The sequence below is a fragment of the Gasterosteus aculeatus genome, chromosome 5 (genome assembly GCF_964276395.1).
Source record: "Gasterosteus aculeatus chromosome 5, fGasAcu3.hap1.1, whole genome shotgun sequence".
Lineage (NCBI taxonomy): Eukaryota > Metazoa > Chordata > Actinopteri > Perciformes > Gasterosteidae > Gasterosteus > Gasterosteus aculeatus.
This window is the reverse complement of record NC_135692.1, coordinates 11,135,616-11,162,578: the sequence shown is the minus strand read 5'-3', so window position 1 is coordinate 11,162,578 and position 26,963 is coordinate 11,135,616. Positions and strand designations below refer to the sequence as shown.

The following is a 26,963-nucleotide window of genomic DNA, read 5'->3' as shown; positions in this document are numbered from 1 at the left end:
GCTTTGTTCAACCTGTCACCTCGTCTCGCCCCTCTCTGACGTGAGAAGAGCCCTGTTTTCTCACTCGCGCTGACGACGCCGTTCTGTGGTGAGAGAGCGGCTTCTCGTCTGGAGCGACCGCCACGGATCCGCTCCGCCGGCCGATGACGGGACGGGACATTTGGGAACTCCGCGGTGCTTCGCGAGTGCTTTTAGATGTGACCCCCAGGTTAATGGCAAACTCCCCTGCTGCGGGTGATGGCTCCTGTATGTGGGGGGGCAGGAATAGGCCTTCCTGCGTTTCTTTTATTGGAATCAGCTCAGCGACGCTGCTGCGTAAGCAAACTGTCCCTCCGATGGATAAACCGCTGGCATTGGACGAGTCACTGGAGTGACTCTCCTCTTATCGATTTCATTACCTCAGAGTCGGGCCCCCGGGGACTGCTATTTGATGTCCTTGTCCCACCCACCCACACCATTGTGTATATGCTAAACACACTGCTGTGGTTAGAGGACAGAACCAATCTTCTATTTACTGCCAAGATAAACAGCAACAAAATATCAGAGAAATATCCCCACTAAAGGCCTCCAAAGCTCAAGATGAACCAACTACTGTAATTAAAGTGGCAAACCTCTCCTCCAAGTCTGAATCTGATTTTTGTGTGCATGCATTAAAAAACACTGCAGTCAGTGCTGCTGGAAAGACTTGCTATACCTCTAATAACTATATCTTTGCGTATCATTTCACTTAAACACTATGCTGAGTTGTATTTGAAACAAATGCATTGAGTTACCAGAAAACAGTGAGATAATACATTGTTATCAAGATATGGAATCACCTTGACTTTGGCTGTACCTTACGTTACAATAAATAAACAATAAACCTCAACTTTTAAACTTTTCTGGAACTGCCAATCGTCACGTATAACTTTCTTTAAAGCCTCGCTGCCCATCTGTGCGCAGAGCCCCTGCGTGCATTCATCCACACGGAATGAATCAGAACGCCGAGTGTCGTAGCTGTATGGAGCCGAATTACTCGACGCCGGAGAGCGAGCTGTCTGGTTTGTGGCGGCTTTCATCTCTCGGCGATCGTGAAAGCGAGGGCGCGGCGGGGGGGGAGGAGGAGAGGGGGGGTGGGGGGGGGTTTAGCGCGTGCGCTAGCGTTTGTGTGCAAATATCAGGCGACAGACTGACGTGACGCGTCTGCTGCTCGGGCCCCCAGCGAGACGGCGAGCGAGATAGCGAGCGAGACGCGAGACTGAAAATGTGCCGAGCTGACGGGTCGGCGAGTCCGCCCCCCCCCCCCCCATCTGCCGCAGTCTGTTTGTTTGTTTGTCTCTTCATTAACGTATGTACCGAACAAATAAACCTGAATAAGACTAAATAGGGGGAGGGGGGCATAAACTGATGTTAGCGCCGTGAGGGAGATACAACGGTAGATTGATTTTTCTGTCCCTATCTATTCTGAAGTGCTCATCTGGACGTCAACGAGCTTTACGCCAAATGCTGGCAACTGAAATGGAGGCCGAATGGTTCCATCTGGCCTCCCCTCTTCCCACTGGCCGACCCTCCTGCCCGACACCTCGTCGGCCAGACGTTGGAGCCAAGTGGACTCGCTGGCGAGTGCTGCGGCAGTGGCCAAACACCAAATACCTCGCATATGTCCGCTCGGCCTCCCTCGGACAGAACCCCCCCCCCAACTCCCCCACCCCGTGGTGAAGCTGTACTATAATGCATACTTATAGGGATTGTTGAGCTGCTTCATTAAGTTATAGTTGCTCCCATGAAAAAACAGCACAACCCAACCCTTAAACCAAGGTGCTTTATTATCGAACTAATAGGTATATTGTAATTGATATTTCCAGTGGGATCATATCATGGCAATCAGATTTTCCAAAACGTCTGTGATCCACGTGAATGGAAATGAGATGCACGTGTGAGCACGTTTTTTTTGTCTTATGTAACGTCTCAAAATCTGAGCGCAGTTCATTGCTTTGAACACCCGAGTTATTCAATTACAATCTGTACCTTTTTATTAGTTTATTTAAAATGAGCGTTAGTTAAGAAGAATACAAATTGACTATGGAACAATGTGCTTATACTTTGATTATACTGCATGTCGAGATCTTGGTTTGGTTTGTGGCCACACATTTCACATGTGAATCACCTTGTTCAAAATGTTTCAAATGTGCGTTCCAACAAAAGGCTTTCTGTGATTGTGGAGCTCTCGCGGTGTGTTAGTTGCCGCTGCCAGCGGGAATCACTGGCGTTTGGGTTGTTAGTTTCCCTGTGGCTCGGAGACGACTTGAGCTTTTCTGTGTGCTCGTGTGATTTCCGTTGTAACGAGCCTGCAAACTCATATTTCACATGGCCTGAAGCCAATAGAGGGAAAGAGGGCGTTGGATTTGTTCCTCTAGGTCATCTCTCCTCCTCATCTTTCTCTATATGTCCGTACCGTCTCTCCTCCTGAGACGTGGCAAGGTTCCCCGTCTCTTTAGAGAAGGATGTGCCATTTCCCAACCGACTTAATTAGAGGCGTAAGACAATGCTGTGTTTACGGGGCAACCCATCACTACTCGAGCAAACATCCATTTTTTTCTTTTTCTTTTTTGCTTCTCTGTTGTCGGGCCCTAAAGTGAGATGAATTATTGGGGAGATGCGAGCTACAGAGCGGTCTGTGATGGATGTTGCTCTGCCCTCTAATCACCGCTTCTTCATTTCCACTAAGATTCTGCCTCATTTGCCCTCAAGTTTAAGATGGATGTGGAGGCAGGGCTCCTGAAATCTGTAACTTCCGCACGCTGATAAATACGAATAGCGAAGCATCCGGTTATTGTTTAGCTTGAGAAATGGTTCCGGGTAGACGAACACGGGAGATTGATGACGGCTCAAGTGGCGGGCATTAACGGATTTACTTCTTTAAACCTATTGCGATTTTTTATTTTTTGGTCCCGTCCTCCAGGTGCTTCATCTTCTCAGGTGTAAAAAGGTGCTCAATCTAGAAATAATGGTTTCTTACTTTGCTCTTGTCCTTTGTGTCCCATTTGAGTTCACTCGCTTTGTCTCCGATCGCTCCCTCGGATCCTTTCATGAAAAGCACTTCAAAGGGGCACTTTTTTTTTTTTTTCCTCAAACACTTATTAATCATTACTTTGCATCATCGCCGACTGGTGTAGTGTTTTATAATTGCGATTCATCCATCTGGAATCTCAGGGGTAATGATGGCTGTGGAGTATGAGATTTTTTCACCAGAATAATAACGCACAAGCTCGGACAACATTGTAGCTCGCACGCTGCCCATGGACGACTTCGCTTCGGCGCATCGTTACCGAGGCTACGACTCATTTTCATACAGGTAACAGCATTTGTACGTAGCGTGTACGGAACTTCTTTAGCGCGTGAGTAACTAAATGCAGCCGTGGAGCTGGGCTAGAAGCTGGGCTTCTTGTTCTCTCCTTGTAACCACGCCGCTCCGTGCCGTCCTCGGGGTGTCACCCCCCCCCCTCCCCTTCCCGCCTCCACACACCTAAATCAGACTTAATTAGCTCGCTGCTCTGTTCTTCGCCCTGCTTTATTTGACCTCACCTTCCCTTTTCTATCAGCTCCACAAAAAGCACAAAAAAAGGATAAACGCATTGTCATGGTAACGCCGCAGGTGTCGTCCTGCCATTGAGAGTGGGGGAGATGAGCCCTGGAGATCTTCTGGGTCACTGTGAGACCTGTGAGGTCCAGCCGGATGACAGTAACTTTTTTTTTTACTTATCAACTTCGAGCCGCAGACCCGAGAGCAACGTAACTGAAAGCCCCCACATCTCCGTTTCTCACATCGGCCCCGTGACAGCTGGTGCGGCATGTGTTCCTGTTCCGCATTTAGATTTTAATCGCTGCACGGTAAAACGTCTGGATGTCTTTTCTCCGGGTGTTTTTCCGTCTCCGTCTTCCGTCTCCGAGACCAAGCGGACCTGGGAATGTGGCAGCTAGATTCACCCGTATTTAAACGTGCCGTCGGGATTTTTCCAGCTGACCCTACTGCGTTGGTCAGCAAAGACATTTGTTGGGAAGCTTGGAGTGGGGCCCTTATTCTTTGGGTTTTCCCTCCCAGCCGAAGGGATGAATGAACGAGCATGCGATGCCCTCCAGCTGATCTGGTCGCCAGTAACTTCTAAAGGCTGCTGCCTGCCCCTTTTTTCATTAATAAAGTGACTGCCCGGCGTTCGGGGGAATTGCTGCGGCCAGAGCCCATCCCCTCCCGCCAGCCAGAAATTAGAGTTTGAATGAAGAAAGATGCTTTTTCGATGCCTCTGAATAATGCAGTCTTTTCCCGGGAACGACACATCATATCTCCTCCAATGGGGCCGGCGGAACTGAGTCGGCACCAGAGGTTGTCCACGCTCTTTGTGATCAAGTCTTTGTCATCCTTCGTGTCCTCCTCACGACGCTGCGGCGGTTGGACCGAGAGGTCCGTTTACGCCCCTAATGGACCCGGTTTGGACTGAGGCTCGGGCTCAGTTCTGCCCTCTGTACTTTAGAAAAACCATATGAAGCACTGCGGAGAGGGAAGGGGAGCAGTCATCGGCCCCACGTAGCATAACAGAATAAAAAATGAATAATAGCGGTTTTATTGGTGTTTAACACATGATTAATCCCATTGTGTGGTAATTGCCATTTGTATAAATAATTATAAATTGGCTTTGTCTAAAGATATTGCAATGTGCTGTACTGAAAACTAAGCAAACTAACACAGGGACAGCTGTAAAAAAAAAAAATAGAAGCAGAATTTGAGCCTGGGGCTCAGGTGAAGTGTGTGTGTGTGTGTGTGTGTGTGTGTGTGTTCAGCGTTGTTTCTGCTCGGCTGTGTCCTGGTGGGTCAGGCCTAATTACAGCTCAAGGAGAGGTTGTCCAGCAGAAACAGAAAACGCTTTGCCAGTATTAACTGGCGTGAAGCGGCCGAGCTGTATCCATCCCATGAGCCTTGACTTCACTTGCGGTAGTCCCCAGCCGGCTTGAGGTCCCCACTCGGGGGCGCGGGGGGTTTGCACATTGGTTCAGTCATGGAAAGGTTTCCGCTAGTCGAAAATAGCTTGGCGTCATTGAAATCAGTTGATGAAGAGAAGTCGAAACGCTGTGACAGCTGCTCATAGGTCGTTGCTTTTGTTAGGATTTTTGCGCTGATGGGAAAGGTCATGCCTAATCCTGCAGCGTGCTTACTTTAGTCGACCCCTGTGACCTCTCAATGTGGCTCGCATCACGTTCATCTGACGTGCTGGTCGTGCATCGTGTAGCCATTTCATTACTTTCTCTTGTCGTCGGGGCATTGACTGAGCCACTCGTTGGGGTAAAGCTCTCTGGGAGTGTTTCAATTAAAATGCTGCAGTTCTTAATCTTCAAAAGTATTTATGTAAATTGTGTAACGTTTTGTTTGGACTTGTTTTTAGTTAGCACGTCTTGTGTTATCCCAATATATGCCGTTACATCATTATCTCTTCCTCCCTTTATGGTTTTATATTTTCTTTTGTTCTAGTTTTCTCTTGGTAGCTTCAGCATTACCTAAACAAGCAATGCCCCTCCAAATAAACACATTCGCAGTCCCCCCCCCACCCCCCCAGCCTTCTGTATGTCACCGCTTTTATTCACACAAATAACTGACATGACACCTGATGGCAGCGGCAAGTTCTCGGGCTTCCGCACATTTGTCTTCCCTTATCAGCTCTGAGCAGCGCTCGTACCTGCGGGCCGACCCGAGCCGGACTGCAAAGTAAGGAGAGCTCTTCAGCGGAGGCTGAAGTGATGGGCAGTGGAGGTCGGCCGGTTAATGAGATCAGCGCCTACCCTCCGGTCAAACCTGGGAAGCCAGGCCTGCTTCGGTATTCACATCCAACCAACTCAGCCCGTCGGCACCAGGGCGACATCACCTGAGACGCTCCGCCCGCAGCCGTCAATTTAAACTGTGATTTGTGAATTCAACCTGCCTCTTTTTCTTCACCAGGGGAGCTTCGTGGCGAGCATGACCGCCACCCTGAGGCAGATGGACGACTATCATTACGCTCATCTGATCAGCACCTTTGGCAAGATAAGGAGCGACGTGGTGGTGAGTGCAGCTCGTCAGTGTGTCAGGAGAGGCGCTTTAAATCGCGGGGCCAAAAAAAGTTTAGGATCATTCGTGCTGTTTTATTTTTTTATATCAAATTTTAGCTCGTATCTTTTAAGAAGAATGTTGTTTCTCCACAATCGCCTTCGCGATTGAATTTGTCTGTCTTCATGCACAGCATGCCCTTGTTGATAGCAGCTCCTTTGGGAAGCAGATCAAGTGTTGCAACCAACAAGTTGTGGAGAAGGGCTGAATTTCATTGATGCTATGGATTTCAGCTCAGAATAATTCATTCCCTATAGCTGTATTTTTTGAGTATCTACTACCAGATTAATATTAGGTCCCACTTGTTGCTTTTCATCCCCACAACCAACTTTTGAGCTGCATAGAAAGGACTGTGACACTCATTTATATTACAGGTAAAGTTGTATAATCAACATAGACAGAGATTATCGTGTCACTTACTGCTATTTTTTAGTATTATTTTAGTATTATTTATGAAATTCCTTGTTCTAGTTTGTGTTTGCCGTTGTCCTGTTTTAGTTCAAAAATCAGTATTCATGCAGCTGCATCTTTTTAAATTGCGGTTCTTATGGTATTTTTTTTGCAGGTGACTGGAAAAAGAAATGAACATAACTAGAACTTTCTGACCTTCATGATTGTACACCGGGCTCGTTTGGGTTTGTCTGTCTAGTTCCCATGGCAGGATAAACAATCGCTGCTATAAAGCTGGATCTTCCCACTGATTTATTGTTCATGAAGCTGGCGTGGGCCATATCCACATTTCAGAGCTGGCTGCAGCCCAAAGGACTTTGTTGTTTTGCAGTTGTTCTCTAAACACGGCAGGGACGGGGAGTCATCCGGGAGGGAAACATCTACAGCCAGGAATAGTTCTTTCGTGCATATTTATATTTTTTGGATGGTTAACAGAGGCAATAGAATTAAAATATTCAAATTGGGAAAAGAGTCGATGACTTTGTAGCCCTGACAGGGGATGTGGTCAAAGGCACAATCGGTGGGATTTGTCGGTTGAGGGTCGTGAACGCGACATTCAAAGCCCGAACACAGCAAAGAAAAGGGAACAGCGAAGGTACAGGAGAAGGGTAGGGTCTCTGAAGATACACCGCCACACGCCCACCGGGTCCCAAGGAGGGCCCGGGGGTCCGTACTCAATCCACTGAAGTGAAACACTTCCAAGTGCCATTGAAACGTCTCCAGTTCAAACAATACGGCGAAGGATTTGTGTGGTTTTGCTCGCAAACCAATCGACTTGTTGGACACGAGCAGCTTCCATCGGTGTAATGGGCACCTACTGAAGTATTCTATTGGTGTTCTCACGTTAAGGACACTGGCATTGGCATCGTAATCTTTGAAAGGATACCAAGCTCTGGCTGCAAGTGATGATTTAAAAGGGATTATTTTTGTATGAGTTGTTTTCGAGAGAAAGATGAGATGAGAATCTAATAGTAGTAGGACTGAGTCTACTTATCAAGATGGCTGATAATTGTGTATCTGGTTTGTGCATTTAATGTCCCGCGAGAAGTAAGGAAGCTGTGATCTCATTGTACTACAACACGTGGGGGTTATGAACATGTTGGATTATTTAAAAAGGCAAATATATGCGTCGCCTTACCTTGAAAACTAATCAAAAGGCTGTTCTTGCCCAAAAGCCACAAACTCCTAACGGGTCATTTCAGATTACCTTTATCATGGCGCTGGAAAGGATGACTTGTTTTCATTTTCAAAAACATTTCCTCTCTTGCAGGATTTCCTAATGGAAACATTCATCATGTTTAAAGATCTCATTGGGAAAAACGTCTACCCCTCCGACTGGGTCTTAATGAACATGATGCAAAACAAGTAAGTGCGACACAGCTGGACACGTGCAAAGCAGCGTAAAAACATGCCGCTATTAACCCCCTACACACTGTCGCTGCTATGTACTGCCGGTCCGAGGTGGGTAAGTACATGTTCTAATGTAATTCTCTTCATGCAAATATCGGCGCGAGGCCTCGGCGGTGTAGCAAGCAGACAAGCAGCCAGCGCTGCCGCGAACAATCCCATGAATTATGGATGCTCGGGTGTAAGCTGCCTTCTAATCTCTCAGCATCTCTTTACTTTGTTGCTTGTTGTGCTGCTGAAGCCTTCTGTTTTATTAATGCGAACGCTGCCGGAATCCATTTATGTTGAAGATACAAAGAGATGGAATGCGCTTTCGGAGTTTAGTCCAGGGCCTTGCTTTCTGTGCACTTGTCAGACTGAAGTCTGTGGAAGAAAAACATCCATTTGTACAGAAGAAACTGGGACCTGAATGAGTTTTTGTGCTCTGTTGTGCAATGGCACAGCATGAAAGCTCCAAGTCAGTTTTGTTGATAACGAGAGAAGTTTGTTTTCTGTTATCCCTCATTGCAAACTTTGCAACTACTAGATTTGTTGTGGTCGAAGATCCATGGTCACCCAGAAATCAGAGAAAGTACAACAATGGTAGATCACTCTTTAGCATCGTCAGCCTGACATTTGTTTAAAAAAAAAGATCAAAACCGGTGTCGCAGAAACAGTAATATCAACCATTCTATTTCATATATTCGTCATCTGCATCAAAACCTTGTGCCTGTATTACGCACAACGCAACTGTTCCTATTGCTGCTAATATAGCCTCAAGCCGCTGACTTGTAGCTGGCTGACGCGTCTACACACCTCCCAGGTTTTTTTCATCCGGTTTCTAGTCTTCAGGCCCAAACAACACTGACTCGTGTAACATTTCATCGGATTTCATGCTCGCTCCCTCTGGAGCAACAAAAGACTTGATACAACTTTATTCACAAAAAGCAGTAGCACTCCCTTAGATGCACTTACCCGCCAATTGAAAATGCATCAAACAAAAAACAGTGAACACAAAAAGCGAAATAAGAGTGAAACGGAGTACCTGGAGCAGCATCCGTCTGAGCTCGGCTTCAAAGTGGCTGTTCGCTGCTGCTGCAGAGCGTCACAGAGGCCGGCCGAAGTCCACCGTCCGCTCCTTCCAGAACCATTTCAACATCATCACCGGCCGGCCCATTTGACTTGGGATTGCATTGCTTCTCAATTTTGGCTCTATTGCTTTCATCAGTCCGTTTGATTGCTACGAGCCGGAGTTCTTTTCGAATTCACACCTCGCCGCCCCCCCCCTTCCAACCGAAAAGCCATCAGCCACTTGGGTTACAAGGCAAGAAGACGTTGTGGGCAAGGTGGTGATGCTCCCCTGTGCATCGGTTCCCTCTGTAGACTGTGCTGGGGTCGGCGTCTAAAACCCTGCTGTCCGGACCCCCACGCACACACACACACACACACACATACACACACGTCTTTGTTTACCCGACTACAAAGGCCATTCAAACGCTCCACAGCGTGATCCTGTACTCTGAAGCTGCTTGATGGTGATGTGATGAGCATCGCTCAGATGCCGGCGGTAATATCTCAGGTCGTGCTTTGTACTGTTGGGTATGAAATGTTTGGTGGTCAATTTGTCAGTTCATATACCTCCAACAGAATCTACTCCAATTTAACCTTTTTTTTTTTCTTCTCCGTTGGATTAATTTGGAGTGCATTCAGCCACTTGCTGGAGTTGAATCATTGCTCAGCTCAATGGAAAACCAGCCTGTCAAAGTCTGACTCATCTCTTTATGCTGGAGCCTGTTTGAATACTGCAGGTGTCGGCTTTGTGGCCAATTAGCACAACTTCTATTTTTTTGCCATCCGTCAGAGCGGGCTTGTTTTCCCCGAAACCCAAGGTGACACGTTCGTACGTTCCCATGAGATGGGTATAAATGTTTTTTTATTGACTCTGCAAGGACACACAAGATGTCTGCGTGTGCGTCATGCATCTATTGTCGTGTACTGTGTGATTTTCAGATCACCAGAGAGTGTTCGGGCCGGATAGTGTTGCCCGTGCCCGTTAAATCGATTAATGAGGGCAGTAAGACTCAATCACGGACGACAGCAATTACCTAAAAGAAATAGTTGAAAAAGATAAGAGCACCTGATGTGCTTTGATACATCAAATAAATCGCTTTAAATGGACTACAAAACAGCAACAAGCATTCGTTTTTAAAGCGATTTAACTGCCCTTCTTTTCCAGCTGGGTCTTATCTCAGTTGTCACATTTTAAGAACTTTTTTTAAAATCTTCCAGAAGCACATCTGAACGTCCCCTCGGCCCTTCCTCACTCCTGCTGCTGTGTGACAAAGCGAGCCCCGTCCAGCCCACAGACAGACAGACAGACAGACAGACAGACAGACAGACAGACAGACAGACAGACAGACAGACAGACAGACAGACAGACAGACAGACAGACAGACAGACAGACAGACAGACAGACACCCGACGGCATTAGCAGCCTTTGCTTTCACATCCTCCCGTTATGATCGCCGCGCTAATGAGACGGGCATCCGCAGCAGCAGCAGAAGTCCCTTCCGCCCGCTCTCTCTCCTCCACCCTCCGTCGCCTCACACTTCCTCCGGGCCTTAAGCTGATTTATGGGCTCTAATTGCCCCAGGGACCGCAGCATCGGGAGGGGCCGGCCCACCGGCTGCCATTTACCCCATGCGGAACGGAAAGCCAAGCTTGATAGCTGCAGAGATGGACTCCTGTCGCTTGTCAACCAATGTCACAAGGATTTCCACTTTTACTCGGGTCGTTACACTTATCGAGATTGACATCGGAAACGAACGCGGTCCAATGAGGATGAGGTCGGGCTCTGGCGATCGTGCCCTCGAGGTCGAGGAAATTAAGCTGCATTTTAAGCTTCTTCCTTAAATGCGGCAGTATTGTGAAAGCTTCCAGAGAGCAGATTCGACACTGAATGGAATTTATTCCTGCCTTTTTAGGGGTACAAGTGCCTTTTAACCTTGACTTTTGTGAAAGAGTGCGTAATGAATTAGAACAAGTTGGAATTTGCTTAAGCGATGAAGTTCCTGTTTTAACGTCAGCTGATAAAGGGCTTCCTTCCATCTGTGTAGTGAACCTTTCAAGAGCTCTGCGCCTCAATCCTATAATCCAAGATGTGCCCGCCTTCCAAGTGCTGTCATCATCATCTTCATCATCATCATCATCATCGATCTGAACTGAGTTCGCTGCCAAGGTTTTTGTTCCTACCCGTCGTAAAGCGAAGTATTCGAACAGCCGTTGAATGAATTGTCATATTTGACACATTGATAAAGTACATTAACACTTTAACAACTTAAATTACTCAACAACAAAAGGAGAGTTAACAGATCACGTAAAATAACGGCGAAATGCACCTCATCTTAGGGGCAAACAGCGTCGCGGTGCCCCTGGTGGCATTTGCGTGTTTTTTAAAAATATGTTCCAAGAGTCAATTTGCCGCAAATAAATCAAGCATATTAACACAACCCCTCCAATCCCCAAAATATCCCCCTAGCAGCCACACTGTTGCAGTGTCTGCACTATAAAATCATCCGTGAATCCGACCTCATGTCGGCTTGTATTGCGTCTATTGAAAATGACGTGTAATGCAGTTTGCAAGCGATTCGCAATTCATGGTTCTTTAATGGCTGCACTCTATTAAAGAATACACGCTATGTGTAGCACTACGTCGGACAATAAGCCTCCCAAATGATCCGTGCACTCTGCCAGTGTTTATCCAAAGCCTTTTTTTTTGGCTTTGTGAGCCGCAAAGAACAGCCTGACCTTTCCACGGCTCTGTGGCCCCGCTGCTTTGTTAATTCGGTGACAGTTGTCTACTCTCTCTTTCTGGTGTGTGTGTGTGTGTGTGTGTGTGTGTGTGTGTGTGTGTGGTTTGAGTGTTAATTCTGCAAAAGTGAGATTAAGCTTCACACAGTCACGAAACGCGGCGCGTGACTTATTGCTGCATGCTGCTTTGGTTTTTAAATGCCAAACACGGCAACTTCACAGCCCACTGGCGGCCGGCTACCTGGAGCGTCACCGTGTGTGACTCTGCTGGACGATACGGTATATATACCATACCATACGGTGTGATTTCCCTCCAACGTGGTTTTATCACAAGTCATCGTCGGCCGGACCTACCAACGGGAGAGGGAGGGGTCGGTTTGTGCATCACAGTATATGTGATATATTGTGAAATATCAATCCATGAAGTCATCAATAATCATTGATGAGGAAAGTTTCTCTATAAGAGTGTTTAAGTACCTCAAATTGTGTGCAGTACTTAAGGCTTTCTTCTCCTCCCTATTTTAGAAGGCAGTGGGGTTTCTTTGTGCTGGCAGACAAGGGAAACCAGGTTTTATTTCTGTCGGGTATGAAATAAAGACCACTAAATACACCGAGGCCGCCGTTCCAACAGAGACCCAGTGAATGCGCTTTGCCTCATTTCCGTCTTCCCGCTCTGATCAGAAGTGACATGTTTGCCGTAAGACTCAGCGGATGCTTCTCTCACTTTGATAGCCCCATTACTTTGTTTATCGAACCAGACGCTGCTATTGCAGAACTGCGCTTGAGATCGTCATTGACGCACACTTGTATGTTTGAAATAGAACCACTTATCCTCTTTTACTAACTACATTGGAATTTATTGCGTCGGATGCAAACAAAGCACATTGGTCTTCATGGCAGAAGAATGTCAGGGAAGGTGAACAGGTTTCCTTTTTTAATGTTTTGTGTTCAACTGCTCTCCTCCTTTCTATTTCCCACCAAATCATTTCTATTCAAGGAAATCTTGAAAAAAAAAAAAGATAGTTAGCATCCGTTTTAATTGCTTTGTGATTTATCCGTTCCTCAATTTGAACTTTCGGCAACTCTGTGACTCCGGGGCAAATGAAGAGTATTCGTCCCCACTATTAACTTGAATCCGCCTGTGCCTCATTAGTAATCCGGTCACAACTTTTGGCCTAGATGAAGAGCAGCCTTTTGCTGTCACTGTTGCATTGGCGTGTTTGCAGGCTGGTGGAATCTGGAGCTCTTCAGCTGTGACACTTGGTATCACACCAAGTCAGCCCTTTTCTTCTTCTTTTTTTTTTTTTTATCGCGGCAGTCACGCGACAGCTGAGCGCCTCGCCGGCCTCTGAGGGGCACGGTCAGAAATCCTATCTGTTCCACAGGCATTTTCTACGGCCCCACATACACGTTCTACACAAAGACTTTTACCTGTAATCTATCATCATTTCAGCTTTTCCGTTCTGTGAAACTCCCAATCTATGATTGAGGGATCGCCTCCTCACAGCTCTCATGGCAACGGCTGGCAGCCAATGGTATTTATAGTTTTATACGTGTAAAGAAAGGTGATGAGAGCGGTACCCTCTCATCCCAGGGATGTTATTGAGTCATTAGAGCTCCCTCAGCCTCCCTGCAGTGCACTGCTCAGTATACACTCCTCCAGCCTACTTTGTGATAGTAAACTTTATCAATAGTCTGATGGATTGGGATGGAAATAAAGTATGTGGACAGATACATCGATACGATTTTAGGTAAGGTTCCTGAAATGAAGGTAATCTTATTCAATAAATTGACCGATAATGAAGGTTTTTGACCTTGCCTTATCTTTGAGCACAGGCAGATATGCCAGCTATTACTGCAACCGTATGCAAATAGATGGTGATTATTATCGGGGATGCTCTCTGAACTCAATTAGCAAGTATGATCTGCTGATAACTTTTCATTAGCATATAAGCTAGGTGGGTGCCTGTGGTGCACGTCATCCGACACAATTCTGTGTCCCTTCGGAAGCAGGAAGTAAGTGGATTTAAGTCAAATGGAATTCCTGTTGTCTGTGCCCAAATACGAGTGAGCAGTGCACCCATCAATCAGCGGTAATGGGGCGATTTCTCTGACACTGAGAGTTAGATTGGGGGATGTAAATTGTGATGATGCCACATGTATACAGTACCGGAATGGCTCTAATCCGAAGGAGCGGCTCTTGTTCTGCCCAATTAAAAAGTTCAAGGATTTCCCAAGTTGTGTTTTTTTTTTTCTTTCTCCCCTTTAGCAGAGCACGGGGAAGTTTGTGATTTCCTGAGATGATTAGAACTCCTTTGAAGTATCAGGGCAGGCAGGCTGTTTTCTGGACGCACGCGTTTCTGGACTGCGCTTCGCGTCTCGGCCGAAGGTATAAAGCAAACGCTCAATCCGATGGATAAGTCTTTGATTACATTCACAGTAGCGGCTCATATTTCTCGGTCAGTTAACAGTGGGTTTGTAGGTCTAATGGAGTTATAAAGTCTCTGCATCTTATTCGACTGCGTCCTCCTGTCGGCGTTTGGCTTTGTTAATAATGCAAGCTTAAAGGAGCAGTGGCACGGCAGACTAAAGCATGTAGTTAATGTTAATGCTATTCAGACAGTCCTGATTCACACTCCTCTCGCTCTGTATATAATATTCCCTGAAATCAATATGGTAATTAATTATAGACCGTGCACTAATTACATCTTTTATAGACATTTCCCCTGGAGGGGACCAACTCAAATACGGACAGAATAGAGCTTTTGTTAGTTCAATGGCGTTGATTCAAGGGCCACACTTTTAAAATGCATTACGTTTTTAGCCCCCTTTGCAAGGATCCATTCCAAAGTTCAGCGAATGATCTCACCATGCCTTTAATCTTGTTTAAAAACGGCCTTTTTGGAGTTTCTTAGACGGAGCCCACTGCGAGGGCGACTATCTTCTATTTTCATCCGCCTCATTAAGTTTTTTTCGCGTTAATTAATGGCCGGATGTGTTGGCAGAGGAGCTGTCCCGTCTGCCCGTCGAAGCCCGCTCGATGTCGGCGCTCTGGCTTCAAATAGACTCAAGGTGATGCAGTTCACATCTTTGTGTTCACTGCAACACGAGAAAAAGACACACTAATGAAACACCTGTTTGGAAAGCATCTCGCGTGCAGATGCCGCAGATCAGTAATCTACCGGCATCCTCAACTAACCGTGGCGGGACCTCGAAGGAGCGCCGCTGCCGGAAAAGGGTGATCAAGCAGAAATTGCTGATTACAGCAGCGTTTTAATCCAGAAGCTGTGAATTGATCTCGCATCTTTACCCCACCGTGTGCGCCAGCAGTGAGAGCCGTGTGCTGCCGTCACCATGTCTGCAGATCTTATGGCTTTTGCGGATAATGAAATAGTTCAGTTAGACACATCTCTCCACTAAACTATGAAGTATCCGATTGCCAAGTCAACAATCGGCGCATGGTTTTCTGTATTATGGATTTTTTAGTTTTTCTTAGTGCCGGAGGCAGCGCACAACAATAACTAATTTCTTGCACCAGAAATACACCAAAAGCATCAGTGGTCCCGTAGGGGAAGGTTGTAAAGGTTTGAAAAGAAAAAAGCAGTTAGAGAATATTGTGCTTCAAAATGAAAGGTATGATTAATAAAACATTAAAACGGAAACCTGACCAAACTGGCCTTAATAACTCTGCCGACTAAAGCTGAAGCTCAAATAAAACCGTAAATTCTGACATCTAATCAATGCGGTCGCTGCATCTTATTCCTAAACCAAAAATACAAAAACCACTAATGAGCCCCACCTATCGAGCTATAATACTTCTCATCCCACAGGTGCAGCGGATGGAAGCCACATTTTAGCATTAGTCCAGTGTTAAGCCTATCAACTTTATTGACATGTTCACAGGTGCAGAAAATTGAGTGGGCTGTGGGTGGAGGGGTGTGGGGGGCGTGCTCGTGCCGACAGGGTGGTGGTAATAGGCTGTCTGAGTGCTTCGGAGAAGACCGGTGGGGGTGACGGAGGGGTCTCCCGCTCCCAGGTCAGAGAGCCAGAGAAATGGACATCTAATGACTCATCCAAAGGTGTTGGATGGCAGTTAACCTTTCCCGCTTATAATTAAAGGGGACTCTCAATATGTATCACACGTCGGACCCGGGTAGCATTTAGTCGGCGGTAGATATAAAATGTGGCGCATGAATATTTCATAGCTTTGAAATACCGCAGATCCCACAGAGTTGCCTTGGCGGTGACTCCTGCTCAGGGTCGGCGAGACGCGCCGCCGCCGCCGAGGGAAACCCCCGCGCCACTGACATTTAAACCTCCCAGAGAGCGCGGCTGGCCCATGGCCCGGACACAAAGTAGGAGACTCCCAACGTGACCTGCAAGGATTTGCCGATTTCCACGGAGAGGCCCCTAGGTCAAGTGTTGGGGGGGGGGGGGGGTGGATCGGTTCGCGGCGAAGGGCGTCGGTGGCAGCTGAGAGCAGATCTCTGCTGCCAGCGTCCATTACGGAGGGAGGGGGGGCGGGGCTTAAGGTCTTCATGTGGCTTTACGGCCCGCTCATCCACTTAAGTGGCACAACGGTCGTCCCTGTTTCACCGTGCCATTTATTTAGTTTGTGATACGTCTTAGTGTGCTGCCTTGGTTAATCGTTTGTTGCAGTTTGTTGATTGATTAACAGTTGACTGAAACAGGAGTTACTTCTGAGAAACCACAAGACCCCGGGAGTGTTCCTTAATTAAAGTAACGCATGGGGTTATTGAATACGCTGTGCTTGACATTTATTCTCCCACTCTGATGATGAGGCTTCTCTTTTTTTTTTCTGGGTGGGTAATTTTTGGAGATTAGTACGCACATTTTTGCATTGCTGGTTCTGCCGGGGAATAAAGTTAAATAGCGAATGGGCCGCTGACTATGTAAGTAGCAATCATAATTCCCCTCTAAAAGCTTCACGCCACTTAAGTTATTAACATTTAATTCTGCAACATCAGAGTGGATTAACCCATCAGACGGTGTTCTCATTAAGATCTGCTCATTGCATATTTTTTTTCGGGTTAGGGTTGGTGCCTCGAGCCTCTTCTGTACCTGCGTCTGCCAAAGACAGCGATTGAACCTGTTTCACCTCCGTTCTCTCCTCACGTCTGCATGCGGCTTGAAAACTACAGTTGCAGTCCACAAATGAATAAGTTCATCTCGGGGGATTCTGAAGTATACAGTGTCAACGCAATGCAGAAGAGGTGTCGTTTATTTGGTGTGGCTCCCTGTGCAGTCCTACTCATTTCCCATAGGCAAAAATAAAGAGATCAAAGGTCAAAACTCAAAAGAATGAAATGAAGAATGAAAGACTGCTTTTTCTAGAATTCACATTTGGTTCCTTCAAAATGAGTTTGAATGAATTTCTTTGCACCGATTTTATTATTCTGTGTAAATGTAAATTCTCTGTAAAACGTTTGTACCTCTAATAAACATATAGGAACAAGAACACGGAGGCGACTGTACATTGCTTTAACGCTGTTTGTTACATAACATTTTGTGAGTTCTAGTGTTGTGTACATAATCGACGAGCCCGATTTTAGTCGCGAGTGCCTTAAAGCAACTTTTAATTGGAATGAATGGAAACTTCAGAATGTAAATATATGTTTTACTTTAAGGTTAATTCTTAATAAACAAACAATGTCCTCTTATCTTTCCAGAGTGTTCCTGCGGGCCATTAATCAGTATGCAGCAGTGCTGAACAAGAAATTCCTAGATCAAACCAATTTTGAGCTACAGGTAAGCGATGAACCTTTTATGACTTTCTTTTTTGGAAACCACCTTGAAAGCGGCCCTCCCTCCCCAGAGACGATGTTCTTTTAGCCACGTTAAGTACTATTAGCCGCAGCTTCGCAAAAGATTTGGATGGCATTTTCTCGTGTCATTGCTTCACTGCAGTTTTACAAAGAGTTTTTTTTATTTTTTCAATGTTCCTGGATGCAGCATTGTTAGATCTTCTGAAAAGAAGGAGAAAAAAAAGTAATCTGAAAGCAGTAGACATAAAAATTGTGGCGCGGGAACATCACAATTACTGTTTAATGGCTGGCAATTTGATGCGCGTTTCAGAATATTTTAACCTGCTTCCCCCTCAAAAAGAGCAACTTTTTTATGCTCGCTTGACATATGGAAGAGAATTTATGTTGTCAGAAACTACTCTCCTGTTAAAACCCTCATGGATTGGATCTGTCCTTACCGCGCATGGATAAAATGTTGGGTGTTCTTTACTTAAAACCATATTCTCAGCAAAAAAAAATCGAATGATTCTTAAACGCTCTGTAAAATCATCTCGATGCTGATTGAGGTCCGTAGCCTAAACCTTCAGCCTCACGCGTTCTAACTGGCCTCGTCTTCCGTTGTTGTAAAACCACTCTGTTGATCTCTCTGCTTCCCAGCTGTGGAACAACTACTTTCACTTGGCCGTAGCCTTTCTCACCCAGGAGTCACTGCAGCTGGAGAACTTCTCGAGCGACAAAAGAGCCAAGATCTTCCACAAGTGAGTACTCGCGCGCGCGCTCTCTCTCGTAATCCACAGGGGCCTCCGCATTGCACACCAACCACAGCCCCCCGAGGTCCCTCCGCAGCTTGAGCGAGCTTTATATAATTCATCAAGCCGAGGGAGGGGGGGGGCGGCGCCTCACAGGCACACCCGACACGGCGTGGCCCCGGAGGAGGCCGCTCTAGTTGTTTGCTCTTCTGAAGATAGCAGCCTCGTAGTAGCTCATCTTCAACTCAAATGCCAATTGTCAAAGTTGGCACTGACTGTATTTTGGTTCCTTATCAAAGCGTCTCTCCTCCGTGCTTTTTAGTCCTTGATATTTCAGCAACAGATAATCGGGATCCACACAGTTTTGCATCGGAAAATTTGCTCCCCAAAATTCGCCCCAGTTTTCAGTAGGTTCAGTGAGCGTTTTTTTTTTTCTCCCCCCCACTGCCTGTGTCTACAAAAAGCCATTCATCTACATTAGTATTTCTCATCTGGTAATGCAGCCAGACGTGTAAATGCTTTCTGGGCAGAAGTGGACCACATTGGCTCTCATCTTCATTTGGAAGGGCTTTTGTCACTAAAGCATTCATCACACTGCCGCCCGAGCCCGACAACGAGACTCTCTGCTGGTCGGTTAATACCGGACCCAGTGAGCTCCCACACAAACAGACACCAAACAAGACGTGCCTTACCACCCCCGCCTTTCTTCACTGGTCAGCTTCCCCTGGAAAGAAACCACGGTTTTATTTGCATACACAAAATATTCCCAGACTGTTTATTCGACAATCCCAGATGTGTCACGCGAGTACAACCAGGATATTAAACGGCAAATTTTCTCACTTTCTACCTCGACCTACCCACTCACCTTTTCTGTTTATGTCTCCCTCTAACTGCTATCCACCTTCTCTCTTTCCTCCCCCGACGGCTACATCCCGTCTTCCTGTGTGCTGGTGCATGAACTCTCAGTCCCGCCTTCAATGGCAATTACTGTGCCTTGCTGTGGGAGCAGAGAACAGAGGGGTGGGATCAGAGTTGTGCGTGGCTCTCTTTAGCTCGTTTAGCACCGACGGTTGTCCTGCGTCACACGTGTGTCGTGTGCACACAAAGTTCTCGTCATTCCACACATGTCCTGAATAGATGGATAGCCTGCGTGTGGCCGCGTTGCTTGTGTTTCCGGTCGGGCTGTGTGTCACGATACAGCGGTTAGGATTGTAAACTAGCTATTGTCACGAAAAAACAGATAGTGTGTTTAAGAATTCGATTCAATAAATAGATCATATCAACCCCAAATATGAGTTCTTCGTGGATATGCAACCACGCAGAGACATAAAGAGCTGAATGAAATGAGCATGCGGCGATGTCATTGTCATGATATGAGCAAGAGAATGAGGAGCAGTGTCACATTGTCAGGTTTTATGAATATCTTCAGGCGTTGGTCGCGTGTTCCTGCAGGTCACCTCTTGTCAGTCACTTCTGTTCCCCCGTTTGCTCTACCTGCCACTTCTGCCACGTCTGTCTATATTTGTGATAGAAACCTCTTGTGTTTCAGTCACCTTTTCCACCTTTTCCTCTCGACACCTCCCGCCCCTCCGACCCACTGCCGAGAACCCCCCCCAGATCCGCTCGCTGCTCACCTCTGTTTATTCCTCGTCAATCTCTCCGGGAGCTTTTCCTCCCCGCAGCTGACAGCTACGCGTTGTAGGTCCTAACAGGCAGCAGTCATAGCTGCCTGTCTCCCTGCCTGCACGAGTGTGACAGGACGCGGTGCGTCCTGAGCAGGACCGCATGTCGCATGTAGAGACACGAAGCGGGCACGCTTCCACTGGCTCACATGCGCGCTGTGAGATCAATCACACACACACGTGTGCGCAGGTTGACTGAGAAGACACTCCCGAAGTGTGGATAAGAGGCAAACGATAGTCTTAAGGTATCATACATAATTCACCTGTACAGTCATTTCTGGAGGTGGGCGTCGTGCAAATACTCCGCTTGAAGATCAACGCTTTGTGAAACCCCCTCTCTTGACAGTTAAATGCTGTAAAGTGTTCTGACTCAGGCGAATTACAAAGAGGTGACACTGCATCTTCGTTATGGATTCTTTCAGTGCTCGTCTCCTGTCCGTCAAAATGCATTTGTGTGTCTCTTTTTTACAGTATTGGCAAAAACACAGGTTTCAGGGTGCTCCGAAATGTCCCAAAGTGTGGACGAGGCTTTGGCCAAGGTGTCACCGCAAGGTGTCGTGCCGTCCGCTTTCTGGTACGGGGATGCAGATTTCCTCCATCAGTCACTCGGCGTGATAGTCTGATGTCATACAGGTGGGGTGGGGGGCAAACAGCGCAGTCTATTGTTTTATCTATTGTGCCGCAGAGGCTTTATGATAAGAATCTCAGTCACTCAATCCTGACGGTAGTACATGAGACGTAATGCACTTATTATGAAGTCAGTGCCCCTAATGAGCCGAGGAGTCTCTTAACGCAGCTGTCAATCACTGTTTGTAAAGCTTGTGAACTCCTATCAAACTGACAATTTAGGCACCGGTAATCAAATTTGAATTAATACGCTTACTGCATCACCCATTCCAGACCTCAAATATTTATTAGTAACATATGTCGGACTACTGTTTTGCTGTGAAATGAGAAAGTTCTCTCCGGTCGGTGGCCGGTGCTTAATTTTAGTGCAACTGTTTTCCGCATTGGGTTGCAAGCTTTTCAAATTAAAAGATTTTTTTAGAATTGCACAAAATTCAAATCTAATCTGAAACCAGTTGGCTCACTTATGAGAACGTATTAAAACATAATTCTTTCTACATTATTCAGCATGGCAAGGGGAATTGGTAATATTCTGCCAGGCTCCGTTTTACATTGTAATCTCAATGTTTCAAGCATTTTATTGAACAGTGCATCAACTTTGAGCCTAACTTCTGTTCACGTTGTGTGATCATCCACACGAGCACATGGCTTGGTTGAGTACAGACAGTGTGATGGCCGGACAGTACTTCAAAATAGAACCACGATACTGCGCTCCGGTGCCGTTATTCCGGTTGCTTCTCAACATGCAACGGGTCAACTAAACCATGCTATAACAAACCAGTGAATCACTGGATAAAAAGGGAGAAATTGCTCTCTCAGGACTGCTATCTGCATTGTGGCCTCTAACGGCTTGACGTTAAAACAAACTCACGCTCAATCTTACTCACTTTTCTTGTTCATTGTCTAATACGTTTTCAAAGAACTAAATCCAGTACTTTAGTTTCATGTACGCAATTGGTCTGCGTCGTTTCCCTTCCTGTTCGTCCCTCTATGATTCACTGCCTGTCCTCTCCACTTCACTATTTGTCCTCTCCGTAACCTGGACGTGGGCCCGTGTGTGGCGGCCATAGAGGCAGGCTCCAAGCTGCCGTGGAGATTGGTTCATGACCTGGACGTAGCACAGCTGATCAGGTCTGCAAAAAGCCAGGCGACGAGCCGCCACGGGAGCGATCCTTCCCGCTCCTTTTGCAGATCTTTGTTTTTATTTAAGGGCTCCTGACAGTTTGAGTCGACCTTGAGAAGGACTATGGAAATGAAGACTGTCTGATCACAAACAGCAGGCGACGGCTTCAGAATTACATGAGTGGAAATTGATTGTTGAGTGTGCATTTGTATTCCAAAAAAGCCTGCGGACAAAGCCATGTAGCTTTCCATGGACAGGCATGGAACCTTTGAATCAGTTGAACATGCCTCATCATATGTTTGTTTAACTGCTGTCATTCAGGCGTTGGCGAGGGGATGCTTAAGGAACTGCTTTTCCCCGTTTATTTAGCTCAGCCACAGGAAATACACGTTATTGGACTCCATGTCTTGGTCTCGGTCTCTACTCATTCAAACATCTATCAGAGAAAAGCAGTACTCTGAGGGGCTACAAAATCCATTTCATGCCTCTGCAGCAGCCGGTGGCCGCAGGCGTGATGTTTTCAGGTTGTCCGTCCCTTCGTCTTTAGTGTTTAGTTCGCTTTGTGTTGATCTTTGTGCTCTAGTGTTAGCAAACACTATATTGGTATTTCACTCACTTTACACAAGCAGTAAGCCATACAGTAAAATACAGTAATTGTATCCTCTATGCCATGATATACCTGTGATCTGCGTAACATTTGATCCTGTTTGTGTTTCAGGTACCAGGACATGAGAAGACAAATTGGCTTTGAAATTAGGGACATGTGGTACAATCTAGGTAACATAACAATTGTCAAATCTGAATGAATTCAAGAACAGATGTTTATGATTATTTGAAAACGAAGTAATTTGGTCGTCTTACATTCAATTCCAAAAAAGAGAGCAGCTAAATATAAAAAGACAGTTTTAATTGGCTTTATGTTTTGTGATTAGATAGACTAAGCAGTCAACCCTCAGTGGATGGAAATTGTGGTGTTGGATTTGTGCACCTGTGTCTCCCTTACAGCCTGCTCATGGTAACATGCAGCATCTGATCGCTTAATTAGAGCTTCACACCAGATTAAATTGGCCCATTCAGTTGTTTTTAATAAGCCTCTCGCTATTTTTGACGTGGGGTGTTGAAGTTATTTACCGCATAATTGTCCTGAAAAATGTTGATGAGAAACAGATTTTTGTATTGTTCGGAAACCGCTGATTTCAAAAGCGTCGCACAGGGAGAATCACTCCTGTCCGGTTAGGATCAACATGCTTAGGGAAGTGACTGTATCCTACACTGTATATTTATGCAAATGTGTCTTCCTCCCTTAGGGCCCCACAAGATCAAATTCATTCCAGAGATGGTGGGTCCTATCCTGGAGATGACGCTCGTTCCTGAGATCGAGTTGCGAAAGGCCACCATCCCCATCTTCTTTGACATGATGCAGTGCGAGTTCCACTTCACGTGCAGCTTCCAGCGGGTGCGTCCTCTGAAACCTGAACTGTAACAAAAGAACATAATAAAACATTTTTGGAAATCAGAGGAAGCGTAAACCCTCAAAAAGAAAAAGTTCTACAGCCGTAAGCTTATTTGTCATATTTGCAAAAGATTTTGTTTTGCTCTCCGATTATCAACAGCCGCGGTGCGTTAGTGTTGTGTTCCCGTTACAGTGCAAAATTAAGCCTCTCTGCTTGAGGAAATCCATTTGGCTGCATCTCTTCAGCCATAAGATGTCTCAGGCAGTTTTCAGCTTTGGAATGTTTAAGTATGGGATGCTTATTGTACTTGTGTCAAATTGAAAAACAGCACAATGGCCATATTTATGTCTTCCACTGCAGCCCTGTGTGAGACTGTGGTTGCTTAACCCTGGTGCTGCTAATTAGGTCAACGTGTCACTCACGAGTTGGCTCATTGGAGGTGAATGCCACTTTTACTGAAATGTCAATTTTGTGTCGGGTTCACCCATGTTTACGCCATTCATATTTCCTCAGCTGGATTGTCATATGCGTTTGTTTGTTGAACAGCAAGCAGCTTTTTTGTAATCTTTTGCTACTCTGCTGGACCCTTCTTTTCTGTTCTGTATTTGTGCACGGCCAACACAAGGGCAAATGCAGAAGTCAGTGACAATTGGTCAGCACAGTAAAACCTATTTTTTTTAATTTATTTTTTTTAAGCGCTGCTGCATACAAAATGTCAGTGAAATATAACGTACACATCACTGTCAGAGAATACAGCCACACAAAGTTAAGGGGATGTGTTTCTTGATGCAGCAGATTTCTCTTCTAACCAAATTTATACACATAATTATAAGTTAAGAGAATAATGATCAAAAGATGCCGGCTCACGACCAGCTGGGCAATTAAAGAACAGCACAGATCGCCTCGGCCGAGCCTCGATGCAGAGAGCGCGAGACAGGGAGACGACGTTAATGAATTGAAGAATTAGCCGCGCTGATTATTTACGCCTGCTCTGTCTAATTGCAGTTTGAGAACGAGATCATCACCAAGCTAGATCACGAGGTGGAGGGAGGCCGCGGAGACGAGCAGTACAAAGTTCTCTTCCAAAAAATGTAAGTGCTGATTAATTGGGTGGGATTACGCCTGAGCCTCTCACTAGTTAGGTAATGCTAATTGCAACATGGCACTCCTCAAAATAATCACAGTGTGCTGATGATCACGCGAGAAACCAAAAAAACAAAGAACTGTGAAAACCTCTCCCTCACTTGTGTTCTCCTTTTCTCCCGTGGCTTCTCCTCCTGCACCACCCCTACCACGTGTGCACAACCCCCACCCCCCCACGCACACACACAGTTTACTGGAGCACTGCAGGAAGCACAAGTACCTGGCCAAGACGGGCGAGAACTTCGTCACCCTGGTGGTTCGTCTGCTGGAGAGGCTGCTGGACTACAGGACCATCATGCACGACGAGAACAAGGAGAACCGCATGAGCTGCACCGTAAACGTGCTGGTAAGACGCTTGCTTTCTTTCTTAGGTCTTAGGATCATGTTCATAGGCTGTTATAGAAGTCACCACAATGACGTGCTACTAGCCGCACAGAAGAAACGGTAACAACGACAGAGAGTTCAGATGTTATCGGCGAGCAGCTCACATGAAACACCCCTCCTCTGTGAAGTGACGTTTCCTCCTGAAGTGTGGGTCCTGAGCGACTACGGGTGATGACAAGACTACAGGGCCTTTTCCGCATTTACCTGAGTCATGTTCTCTCAGTGCTTTGCCAGCTCACGTAAGATGTAAGTTTGCGCTTTTAGCCAGCAGAGCGGTGGGACACGGATGTCAGCCAACTTATTTGTCTTTAGTGAATACTCTGTGTTGTCCTGCTGCAAGCGAGGACATTGTTATTCATTGTAACATTGCCAAAGTGTTCTTTTAGAAAGATTGGAAAATGTTCTACAGTCCAGTGATTTCAAGAGTTGTGCAATGTAAGCGTAAAATAAACCAAGCATCGTTATAACTAGAAGTCTATGAACTCATTTCAATGGTCTCTTTCCTTTCTGTAGAACTTTTACAAGGAGATAGACAGAGAAGAGATGTACATCAGGTAAGTTATATCCAACATTTTGCCTATTTAGCATGTTTAAATTTAGACGCATTTAATGATTTTAAACCATTTAACACCACTCTAACACTTTACATACATATACATATGGCACACTGAGGGCTGTGACATTCAGTTAAGTCACATTTTGACTTGCCAAGGCTTATTTGTGTACCTTTTCTCCCCAGCCATTCGTCCTCTGAGATTCAGAATAAAATAACGCTTTCGTTCAAAATGCGTTTGCATAGCCACAATCTCACCTGTCCCATCTTCCTGTCAAGCTTCATTTGATGCAAATCAGGCTGTCAACACGCGTCTTTGCAGCAGAGTCAACTCTCTGTCTGTTGTTTTAAGTGCGCAAGGCCAGCCAGACATGACCCTTAAATCATTGCTTTTTCCTGCCAGGTACCTGTACAAGCTGTGCGACCTCCACAAGGAGTGTGACAACTACACGGAGGCTGCCTACACTCTGCTGCTACACGCCAAACTGCTCAAGGTACACAGACACAACATCAACAGCAAATAAGCAAGCTTCAAAAAGAACCTGAATACACTGAATACTAAACTAACACAGATTTAACCTCAGGGAGTAAACAAGTGTGTGTCTGTGAATTTCCATGTGCACAGGATTTAAAAAGATAAGGCCACATCCCGTTAATCCCCTCGTGGCATGAGATGGCGACTAAGACTTCCTGAACAACATCTTTTTTCACTTGCGTCGTCATTGCAGATCAAGGCTAATATCTGATCATTCCTGATTTTTTTTTTTACATTTGACAGCCTTTAAAGCAAAGGATAAAACAGCAGCCACCTGAGGTGCTTCAAGATAAAGGGGGTCTGTTACTCTCCTCTTCTGTCATCTGAAAACGCTAAATCATAAATCGCATGGTTCAGTGCGAGGCACAGCTGGTATAAAAGGGGGAGACAGGGGCAGGTTTCCACCACACTTCTCTGTGCAATGATATCTTAAATTAGAATAATCACCAAGCATCCCTGTTTCAAATTCCCACCTTTTTGTTTATGTTGGCCTGCTCTAAACCTCGCTAAAGATTTTAGATTAGCCCAAAATATATCACATCTGCACACAGATCTCCCTAACACAAAGAGCTGTGGTGTCTTTTCCCAGTTGTTTGGTATACCCTGAAATTGGAGATGTTCATCGCTGCCTTTTAGCAAAAATGGTTGCCCCCAACGACTCCGGTGTATTTGCATAAATAGCTGTCTGCATCAGGCCTTGCATGGGTCCCAACAGGGGGGAGCAGGCTGTGACTGAATCACATTTTCCTCGCTGAGCAAGCAAGAGTTGTTTTTCTTATTATCATTTTAATTCTGCTCATCTCCCAGCAGCTGTGGCATTCCTGATCGAACCTTCAGAGAGGGACGCGCTATTATGTTGTGGAAATTGGTTAATTTTGTTCCACCAGAGTCTGGATGAATCCTTTCTTCTCCAATAAACTGTCCTGTGTCATCTTCGCCCTCCCTCGGTGTCCACGAGCTGGAATGGGTATGGCTGATGGATGATTCTGCATCCACCAGTTTTCTATAGTACAACCGGGTTCCTGAAGTAATAATTAGACCTCCTGTAGAGTCCCAGCAGCAGTATAATAACATTTGATGAATTTATAGCCCCTTTATGTTTTGACAGAGATGCGTCAGCACTTTAGTTATGTCGATGCAGGGTCACCAGCCAGCCATGAATAAACTGGGATCCTTCCTACCCTGTAAAT

At 45.9% G+C, this 26,963-nt stretch overlaps 1 protein-coding gene across 2 annotated transcripts in view; it reads left to right on the top strand.

The window, feature by feature from the left end:
* The window catches only part of dock1 (dedicator of cytokinesis 1), a 122,102-nt gene that overhangs the window by 73,574 nt on the left and 21,565 nt on the right, over nt 1-26,963 (top strand). For both annotated transcript variants that reach the window (XM_040177593.2, XM_040177590.2), the window contains exons 28-37: nt 5,966-6,067; nt 7,833-7,927; nt 17,449-17,527; nt 18,181-18,281; nt 22,423-22,481; nt 23,012-23,160; nt 24,164-24,249; nt 24,491-24,647; nt 25,199-25,239; nt 25,642-25,732. In XM_040177593.2, coding sequence (XP_040033527.1) covers nt 5,966-6,067; nt 7,833-7,927; nt 17,449-17,527; nt 18,181-18,281; nt 22,423-22,481; nt 23,012-23,160; nt 24,164-24,249; nt 24,491-24,647; nt 25,199-25,239; nt 25,642-25,732 — 960 coding nt within the window. The remainder of the gene's footprint in view (nt 1-5,965; nt 6,068-7,832; nt 7,928-17,448; nt 17,528-18,180; nt 18,282-22,422; nt 22,482-23,011; nt 23,161-24,163; nt 24,250-24,490; nt 24,648-25,198; nt 25,240-25,641; nt 25,733-26,963) is intronic.